Consider the following 9,552-nt stretch of genomic DNA (forward strand, 5'->3'; position numbering starts at 1 on the left):
CTTGAGTTTCCTACAATACACTGTTTGAGATGAGAATAAAAAAAAAAACCTATTTGAGAACTGTTTCTGTGGTGGTTTGTTAAAATGCTTGTGTACATTTCAATTTTGTACTGCCAAAGATCAACACACTTCTTCACAATTTCACAGTTCTTAAGATTGAAATGAAACTCAAATCCCAGGAAAATATATTTAATCATGACACTGTGTATTCCGAAAGTAAAATAATTGAATACAAAAATATCTTGTTTTTCAAGTATATAATCAAAAGATACATTTTTAAGCAAGAATAAACAGAGCACAAAGTAATGTCAAAATTCAAGTGTCAAACTCAACCTGTTTCCAAAATATAAATGTAAACAAATTCATCACTTTCCTTAATGTGAAGTGTTTTTTTACAACAGTATGGTCAACGCAGCTCCTTTCACAGTCGACTGGTCACGAGGAGCAGGTGCCAGTTTCGGATTCAGCTGTCTTCCTCCAGCCGTTTCTCAGTTATTTCCTCTCAGCCTGCAGCGCACAAGTCGCTCGATGGTGTTTTTTGCCCCCAACGTCTCCTTCCAGGCAGCGCTGCCTCCAAGGCACCTAACCCTAACCAGTGCCTAATCCTAGTGCCTTCTAGGCAGCGCTGCCTGGAAGGAGCCGTTGGGGGCAAAAAAAACACAGATAAACGCACAAGTCACCTGGCCCTCGCAGGGTTGATGCACTGCAGCGCGGTGTGGAAGAGGTTTCTCAGCAGCCGAGGGGCCTGCTCGCACACTCCCCTCACCAGGGTGAGCGTGAGGGCCATCATGACTCGCTCCTGAGGTAGATGCTCCAGACCCACGCCCTGCCTCATCACCGTCCTCACCTCCTGGGTAAGGTAATTTTTCCACTGCTGTAAAAGCACAATTCAACAAAAGGAATTATCTGTACATGAAGGTAACACTTTGGTTATTTTTACGACTCTAAACGCTGCAAATTGTTAGGTCATCTTACTTAAGTTGTAATCAGAGTACCAGCACAAGCACAAATGATGCTTCTTATGACTAGGGTGTGTATATCTTAGTCTGTAATCTTTTGACGTTTTGATTCTGGTACTTGTGTCACAAACACCTTGGTGTACACTGGATGCAAAGTGGTGTTCAATTCATTACTGCAGGAATCAATATTGTACACACATTTCACTTTTTGCAGTGCTAATAACTGCTGTTGGTGATTGCACATTGATTCATCAAACAAATAAGGTTGTGCTATTATTAACCATTTGAGACCCACAATAGACCATTTTTTGTCTTTTATAAAGGGGGGGGGGGTGCAGGGGACCTTTAGGGAGAGATAGCAGGTCAAAAGTAAACGCCACATACAAGTGGTCTACATCTGAAAGCTGGAAACCTGAAGACTGAGTGTGTTTTGGTCAGGCCTATTTGAATTTTGAAAATGTGTGCAAGTGCTTAGAACATTATGATGTAAGTATATGATGGCCATTCCCATGACCAAACTTTACTGTAATTGCACACTACTGATATCTTTCTTTGTATTTTTGTAGTATGTATGTGTGCGTGGATGTCATGTGTATGTGTATGTATGTTGTGTATAAGCTATTGGACACCTTCATTTCCTTTGGGATAAATAAAGTATCGCTATCTATCTCATTTCATAAGTTGTTACAGCTATTTTTAACTTGATACCATTTGTCACACAGATTTGGTGCAAAATGTAACCCTTTTCGACCACTTGAGAAGAGATCAAAATTATCCAAAATACCACATTAAGACACTGTCTGTACAGGGATCATCCCAACATCAACATCCACTGTGCCCAGAGCAGACTCACGTCAGAGGGGGAGGTGGTTAGGTTCCTGCTCAGGTTCTGGGTAGCCTGAGCAACAACAACGTGTTCGAGCTGGTCTGCAATTTCTCTCAGCCCTTCTGCAATCTGCTGGAGGTCCGCTGCCTCTGCACGGTTCCCTGTGGGGAAAACAAGTTGCCCAATCAGTACACTTTAGTGAACATAACGTCTGTTTCTGGATTCAACAGCAAGGACAGGGGGAGAAATATACGTTTCCATGAATTAAAAATACAGCAATGAGCCTTGATTTAAATCTATTTTAATATTATGGACTTCAATATCACACATTTGACCACTGTAGCACATATCATTTGATGATGTAGGTTTAAAAAGCATACACTAATCAGTTGAGAGATGAATGTGGATGTAGGTTTGCATCCACTGAACCATGACAAAGGTTGACAGCTTTCACTTTAACACAGGCTATTTCGTTACTTTCACTGGAAACAACTTTGGCTGTGATAAAGTGGTGTCACTACCCGATGGGAGTCGAGTGCAGATGTGAGTTGCCCATGCTCAGATTTGAATGGTTTACGGCATACGGCAACGCCAAGGGATCCGGCATACGTTGGAGCTATCTATGATTGTTTGATTGCTAACGTTAGCTCAAAACGCCGTTCAAGTGACAGCCTTTGCTGTGTTTGATTGCTAACTTGTAGCCAGCAGTGAACCAACTTCGTTATATAGGTCCATTTTTACACTCTGTACACTTGTACACTAATTTATAAAAAACATATTTTGTTACCATATGAAACATACACGTTCCATATGACTTAATTCGGTTTGAACCAGTTACACACTGCTGTTGCTAACCTAAAACCCTTTTAGCAATTCTACTTCTCAGTGATTAGAGTACTGTAAATGAAGTACACAGAGAAAGTGCAAATATACAAAAAGTTCACCAAACACTACACAAGACCTATGCTGCAGACTGAGGAAAATATAATGGATTTCTCTCCATATCCCAAATCAGTCAACATGGAGAATCCCAACAACAGGTCCCAGTTTTCATGCTACAGTACTACAGTAGTGTGTATAACACTGTTAGCTCAGCACATAACAGACAAACATAAAATACTGTATCCAGTACAGGTTACAATTACAGTAAACAGATCTGAAAAAAAAACTGAAAATACAGTAGAGAAAATACCTGCTGCATTTTAGATAGTGCCTAAACCTGATTGGTGTGTCTAAAATTAAGCAATCATGTGTTTGCCACCTGATGGCTGTGATTCACAGGTCGGCTCATAGGTGAGGTAATATTAGTCAGTACTTTGGAATTGCAAGAAAGTGACATCATGATATATGTACTTCTCTGTCTAATGTATACAAGTGTGTTTAGTGTTTTGCAAATCACTGTGTGTATTGTTTAGCAAAAAGTGTGAAGCTGCCATTGTGCTTATAGTGGTGCACATCTGGCCAATGTTTTGCTCCTTGAGTGTAAGGTTTTGATAATTGTGTGATACTTTTGATTTCAGTGTGTGAGCAATTGGCAAAAACTGTAAACTACATGTTTGAGTCAGGAGCTTAATGTTTTCACAAGGACATGTTCACATTTGTTTTGATTTATCCAGCAAAAAGGCTTACATTTTGCTATTAGGCACATCACCCACAAACAAGCCTTTTGTGTGAAACAGCTGATTTGTGCTTTTGAATACAAGGAATGGGACTCAGATTCTAGTACTAATACATCACTAATAACGCCAATATATGATCTTTGTACAGCTTGAAGTTACTGACTGAGTTACTCACTAGGCCACTGCAGTTCCAGTGAAGGCTGAATATCATCTAGAGTAGCTGTGATGCGACTAGGCAGGTGGCCATCAGTTTCAATGTCTCCGTCTTCCAGAGCGTCTTTGAAGTCGATGTCCCGGGTAAGATTTAAATCCTTGCACAGGGAGAGAAGCTCCTTCTCGTATTCTGAAGTTCTGCAGTCAGCTTGAAGGAAGGCCAACATGACCAGGGCGGCGGCGTTTTGCCCACTGGTCAGATCCCCCGGGTTATCCATCGATAACGTCTCTCGGTCTTTTTTAATTTAGACAAGAATAATGAAGATAACGTTAGCAATGTTCGTTAATGAAGACACTCACTAAAGTGATAAAGAAAACAACTCGCTTAACGTTAACCCACTCAAAAAGTTACATGGAAGAGGAAAGTGACATAAGTAGCCTACTAGCTAGTTTATAAAACTAAATTAGATAACGTTAGCTAGCTACATTTGTCGTCTAACGGGTAAGTTAGCTTGAAATATAAGCTAAAGCTAACTTTAGTTATCTAACATTAGTTTAACATTAACTTTCGAGCATCTAAAAGTTAACTTTAAGCCAAAGTAAAACCCCGAGAGCGTCGCTAAATAGGTTTCGACAGTATTGCTAATTCCACTCACATCTGTTTCTTATGCCGGGTAGCTTTTAACTTTCTACAAATAACTAGACTCGTACACCCGTCCGGCTGAGTTCGCTAGTCTGTATGACAGATTCTCTTATATTCGTGCGGGTGATCTGGGGGGGAGGGGGGGGGTGGGCCGTTAAGTGACTCATGATGCCTTCAAGCACGGTCGGAAAATAAGTGGATCAAATTTCAATACTTTGGCTCACCACAGGGGACTCACCACAGGGGATTTCATATATATATATATATCCTATAGAAAATGATAAAGTATTGTGTATATATTCTATAGAAATGACACAATATTGTAAATAAGTTGTGGATACCTTCTATAGAAATGACAAAGTATTTTTTTTTTTAACAACGTAACCTACTTTTTACTTAGAATCTAATTAAATTTCTACAAATGTATTTTAACTTAAATTTCTTTAAAGTAACAGTTCTTTTACTTTGAGTACAATATTCTAGTACTCTTTCCACCTCTGCCTGACTCATACATGCAGACACACAGAAACAGATGCAGCCTCTTGTCCAAATACTTGTCCCCTTAAACATGGGGTCCAACCAGAATTCCTGCATAGTCCTTTCAACATTTTTTTTTTTTAAAAAAGGTATCCAAAATTCATTTACAATATTGTGTCATTTCTATAGAATGTATACACAATACTTTCTAATTTCTATAGAATACATAGGAAATCCTGTGGTGAGTCCACACATAAAAAAACAAAACAAAAAAAATACTCAGATGACAATGGAGATAAATATATCAGTTGGAACAGGGATGCAAAATGAGAATAAAGAATGTGTCCAGTGTATCTTTGATTTTTTTCCGATTTGAACATTTTAATTTTATGAATCAAATTAAAATAGTAAACATTGCCATGTGACCTGTTGTAAAACCCTATACAGTCTGTAAATCCCTTATTTACTGTAAGTCTAATGGAAAATAGTTAGAAATCACATGGCATGCTCTAAAAAAATATGTTCAGTATGATGCTCATACTTCCTCAATCCACCCCGTCACTGTTTCACAGACATCATACAGTTGGCTGGAGTTCTAGATAAGAGCAACACAACACTGTAAAGTCCCTGTGTGGTGTTGTGAACATGCCATAAGGATTACATTCTGTATATACTATTTGATTTAGCTCTTGAGCTAAATTCAAATAAGAAAAACAAAATGCAACCAATAAAATGCTTCAAATGTTTATTTACAGTTTAAAAACAGTACAAAAACAGCACACTGTTCTGCAAGTAGTTACAGCTCGCCTCTGCCAGAAAATCACTTGAAGTGAGTCAGATAAGTCCTGGAGTTCACAGCTCTGCACCCCTCTGAAGACTCATAGGACTGTCCATCCAGTTATTTCAATATGTTCCAACATAATCTCTGCTGGATAGGGAATACTGTCACACTGTCTTCTCCTAGACACGCTACATGTTTACGTCAGACTGGTTGCAGAAGGACTCGCATATAATCAGAACAAAGAACAGGCATGTGGGCCTCACAATGTCCTATCAGACTCCGTACCCTAGGCAACCAAAGCTCATGGATCGCTCAGTCTTCCTACCAACAAGCCTCCTTCCTGCTCCCATCTTAGCAGGGAGTTTCAGCCCAAGCGGGAGCTTTTGCTTGGGTGACAAAGCTGCCTGTCGAGCCTCCTGGAGCTCTCTGTGAAGAAAATGGAAATAAGTGATTTTTTGAATTTTTTTTTTTTTAACTCGAATCAGCATGCAAGTTTTTAAGAATGAATGAATTCCTCTTACTTTTCAAGCATGGCTGTCCTGAACTTCTCTACATTGAGCTCTCTTCGTAGCTGAGCGGCCACCCTCCCAGTCCTCTCCTCCCTCAAGACTGTGTGCTTGCAAAGCTCCCTGGCAGATGGCCGCTTCATCAGGTCTGGATCCAGCATCAACTTACAAAGAAAACACAAATAAACACACAAAAAATGTGTTTTTCAACAAGCTATGCTAGTGACAAGAGCAAGTGGTATTCATACAGGTTAAATAAGAGTAGAAAGAGCAGAAATAAGAGTACCTGAAGTAGGCCTCTGAAGGGAGGTGACAGCTCCTTTGGCAGTTTGGGGAGCTGCCCCTCTCTAAGGCTGTGCCACTCATCTCCATTTTGAGGCAGTGGAGGAGCGCCGGCTGCCAGCAGAATCGTGAGACCCAGAGCAAAGATGTCTGCCTTGGGCAGGTGGCTGTAATCCTGGTGAGCAGAGAGACTGCTGACATGAACACTTAAAAACAATGCAAATACAGCTGGACCTCTGAATTTCTTCTTTTTCAGTTTCTTTAAACCTACAGTGAAGTACAACCGACTCGGGCCCCAAGCCTACTTTTTCTTTTTGCAGTAATTTTTCTGCAAAATGTTTACCTCATGCAGGACCTCACTGGCCAGAAAGCGGCTGTCCCCTTCCTCAACTTGAGGACTGTTGGTTGATGTCACATGACCCAGATCCCCTGCAGAAAACAAGAATCAGACTTGACAGCAAACACAAATTTCAGGTAGAATGTCCAACATTAAAAAGGTCCCATATTGTAAAAAGTGAAATATCCATACATTTGTTTGATTATAAAGCACATCGAGGTGCTATATAAATACAGTAAAAGAACACTCATTCCACAGAGAAGTGCACACAGCCCATATTCAAAAACTGTGCTTTTTAAAAAGGAGCCGTCAGGACTTCCTTAAAGTTGTGATGTCACAACTAATTAGAGCCCGACTGATAAATGATTTTTAAGGCCAATAGATACAAATATTTGGAGATTTAAAAATCCGATATTCCGATATATCTGCTGATATGTTTTTTTAAAAAATCCAGAAACGCGTAACAAAACAAACAGATGTATAAAAATACAAAAAAATAAAATCAAACAGTGTTGCCAACAGGGACGTTGTAGCACGCCCTCTGGTGGACAAACTATGCAACGCTCAGAACATGGTTGAAGGGTGTTTCGCCCGTTTTTAAATATTCATTTATCGGCCTAATATCGGCCGATAATATCGGCCCGCCGATATATATTGGTCGGGCTCTACAACTAATATACAACTATATATTAGTAACATGTTCTATAAGAAAGTACAAGTAGAACCTGAAAATGAACATATGTCCCCTTTAAACATAATACCAATTTTGTAAATGACTCCTGCTGATGTGCTTCGGTCATCTTCCTCCTCGCTCTCCCCTTCACCTGCTGCACTTGTGCTGGGACGCTGGCAAATGAATATATTACCTACAAAGAATTAAAACAAGGAAGTTTTGTTTTTTTTTTTGTTTTTTTTTTAGGCACAAGAGACTTTAGATTTAGACTGAAGAAGAAATGCAAACTGAGAACTGCCAAATGAGACTTACTTGGTTTGATGTCCAGGTGTACGAGGCCTGAGCTGTGGATGTATTTTAGCCCCATAGACACTTGTAAGAGCAAATCTTTCAACTCTGCCTCTGAAAACAGCTCATCCTGCACCTTCTTCACAATCACGTCACTGAGACTTCCACCTGGCACCCACACATTGATGTTATCAAAACCACAGAATTCCATCTAGTTCACCTAAAAGTTATTTGGAATTTCATTCCATTCAAGTCTTCCTAAACTTTTTGGTTGTAAGGGGAAACATACCATCACAGTATTCATTCTGAATGATCATGTGATCATCCTCTGCCCATGCTGAATAATAGCGTACAACATGTGGGTGGTGCCCAAGAACAGCATGCGCATACACTTCTTTTAGAGCCAGCTGCCTGAGAGGATATAAAAAAATTAAATAAAAATGGTCACATTTTCCTCCACGTTTTAATTTGGTTTCTGACTTGATCAAATGTATCCGTCTCTGGCAAAGAGCGACACACTGCTGACTCACTCGTTGGCAGAGCCTGCCAGGGGTCGGCGAGAGCGTTTTATGGCGTACAAGCAACCATCCAGCCTCTTCACACACTTGTAAACTGCACCAAACTCGCCCACGCCAATGCACTCCAGCTCCAGGAACTCACTCTCATAGCGGGACAGCATGAAGGCTTGGACAGCTCGCCTCTGCCAGATAAACAGATGGAGGGCCTTGTGGTAAAACCAAAGACATTTCATAAGAACACACGTCACTTACAGCCAGGAGAACCGGGGTTTTTTCTTTGATGCTTCACCAAATATGGTAGCGCTTCTACGGGGAAATGGTTTTGTGAAGATTCTGACGGATCTTCTTTTTTTTTTTTGGAGATTCCTTAGAGAAATCCCGGAAGTAGGACTGACAGCATGTAATTATGGACAAAACAAGAAGTGAGGAGGCAGACGGAGATGACAAAGCCTAATTATGAAATCATATCAGAAGCATCCGAGAGGGAGGGTTACATCCAACAGAAAGGCACCGATAAAAATAGTTGTACCTTTGGTGGGAGAAAGGCTTCATCATCCTCCTCAGATGACGTTAGGCTGTGTTTCAACCTGGAAGATGAAAAGGGCCTTTAGACCTTTAAGACTGCTTTAGTAAGGGATTAAAAGTAAGTCAGGCCTATGTGTAAGGGTGCCAAAAATACAAAGACGGAGAATTCAAACTATTTTATTTTCACCCTCAGTGCACGGTTTGGGGAGTCTACCACCAAATTGAGACATTCGGCGACGTTTGCTGTTACACCAGCTCTAATTTGGAAACCTAAACCACAATACAAGTGGACAAAGTTCTCTGTGCTGCGAGATGTTCTAAATTACACATTTGCGCAAGTTCCCACACATGATCTTCAAAATAAATCATCATCATCTGGGAGTAACAATGATGGGCACATACTAGGGCTGCACAATTATCCAAATCGCAATATTTGTTAAAGGCAAAATGTGTCAACCCATTCTGAATGAAGTATTGCGGTGCTGCAGAGACAACCCAGCCTACAAATCCTATCCTACAGACTAAAAATAAATAAATCTTTGTTTGGTAAAGATCCTCGCAAAATTCACATTATAACCATTTAAATATTTGTTCATGAAATTGAGAATACAAAAATGATCATTACCTCCAATATCGGGAATCATATCGCAATATCAGTCAAAAATAAATCGCAATTAGATATTTTCCTCATATCGTGCAGCCCGAGCACATACTGGTGTTTACAATTCATACCCTTACAGATCTACAATACAGCATAAAGCAGTAGTACCTGCGCCCATAATCATCCTCATCATCACTCCTGCAATGGTTCTTCCACTGCTGCTCGCTGTTCCTGCGGACTGTGTCAGGGGTGAAAGGATTCACATTGACAGAAGGTGCCTGGATGAGGTTAGGAGCAGCTGAGGAGAAACGCAGGGTCCTCTGAAGGTAACTTATCTTACTGCTGGAGCAAGGCTGGGACGACT

The 9,552-nt window shown here is 40.4% G+C and overlaps 2 protein-coding genes across 7 annotated transcripts in view; both read right to left on the bottom strand.

Moving 5' to 3' along the window:
• Positions 1-173: 173 nt before the first annotated feature.
• On the bottom strand, positions 174-4,325 carry bida (BH3 interacting domain death agonist). Of its 3 annotated transcripts, none has more exons than XM_031285398.2 (5): positions 4,214-4,325; positions 3,580-3,852; positions 1,813-1,946; positions 679-874; positions 174-523 (listed from the first exon to the last, which is right to left on the bottom strand). In XM_031285398.2, coding segments are annotated over exons 2-5 (588 nt in total). In that variant the 5' UTR covers positions 3,836-3,852; positions 4,214-4,325; the 3' UTR covers positions 174-521. The 3 variants fall into 3 exon arrangements, with proteins under 3 accessions (XP_031141258.1, XP_031141259.1, XP_031141261.1); XM_031285399.2 differs by having other exon boundaries at positions 174-524; positions 674-874; XM_031285401.2 differs by having other exon boundaries at positions 3,580-3,857; positions 4,218-4,313.
• A 1,082-nt stretch (positions 4,326-5,407) lies between these two features.
• The window catches only part of wee2 (WEE2 oocyte meiosis inhibiting kinase), a 6,429-nt gene continuing 2,284 nt past the window's right edge, over positions 5,408-9,552 (bottom strand). For all 4 annotated transcript variants that reach the window (XM_036003311.1, XM_036003309.1, XM_031285394.2 and 1 more), the window contains exons 3-12: positions 9,357-9,552; positions 8,592-8,649; positions 8,075-8,244; positions 7,834-7,955; positions 7,569-7,712; positions 7,345-7,449; positions 6,590-6,675; positions 6,251-6,421; positions 5,980-6,128; positions 5,408-5,884 (exon numbers count right to left, since the gene is read on the bottom strand). The exon at positions 9,357-9,552 is cut by the window's right edge and continues 13 nt beyond it. In XM_036003311.1, the coding sequence (XP_035859204.1) occupies positions 5,731-5,884; positions 5,980-6,128; positions 6,251-6,421; positions 6,590-6,675; positions 7,345-7,449; positions 7,569-7,712; positions 7,834-7,955; positions 8,075-8,244; positions 8,592-8,649; positions 9,357-9,552 (1,355 nt within the window). In that variant the 3' untranslated portion in view covers positions 5,408-5,730. The remainder of the gene's footprint in view (positions 5,885-5,979; positions 6,129-6,250; positions 6,422-6,589; positions 6,676-7,344; positions 7,450-7,568; positions 7,713-7,833; positions 7,956-8,074; positions 8,245-8,591; positions 8,650-9,356) is intronic.

The sequence above is a fragment of the Sander lucioperca genome, chromosome 7 (genome assembly GCF_008315115.2).
Source record: "Sander lucioperca isolate FBNREF2018 chromosome 7, SLUC_FBN_1.2, whole genome shotgun sequence".
Lineage (NCBI taxonomy): Eukaryota > Metazoa > Chordata > Actinopteri > Perciformes > Percidae > Sander > Sander lucioperca.

Excerpts from the sequence above, each read along its gene's own strand:
- bida (XM_031285398.2), bottom strand. The coding sequence starts at position 3,835 with ATGGATAACCCGGGGGATCTGACCAGTGGGCAAAACGCCGCCGCCCTG. Across the intron at positions 1,947-3,579 it reads ACTGGAACTGCAGTGGCCTA|GGAACCGTGCAGAGGCAGCG; the intron begins GTGAGTAACTCA and ends TTTTCCCCACAG. Across the intron at positions 875-1,812 it reads TAACCACCTCCCCCTCTGAC|CAGTGGAAAAATTACCTTAC; the intron begins GTGAGTCTGCTC and ends GTGCTTTTACAG.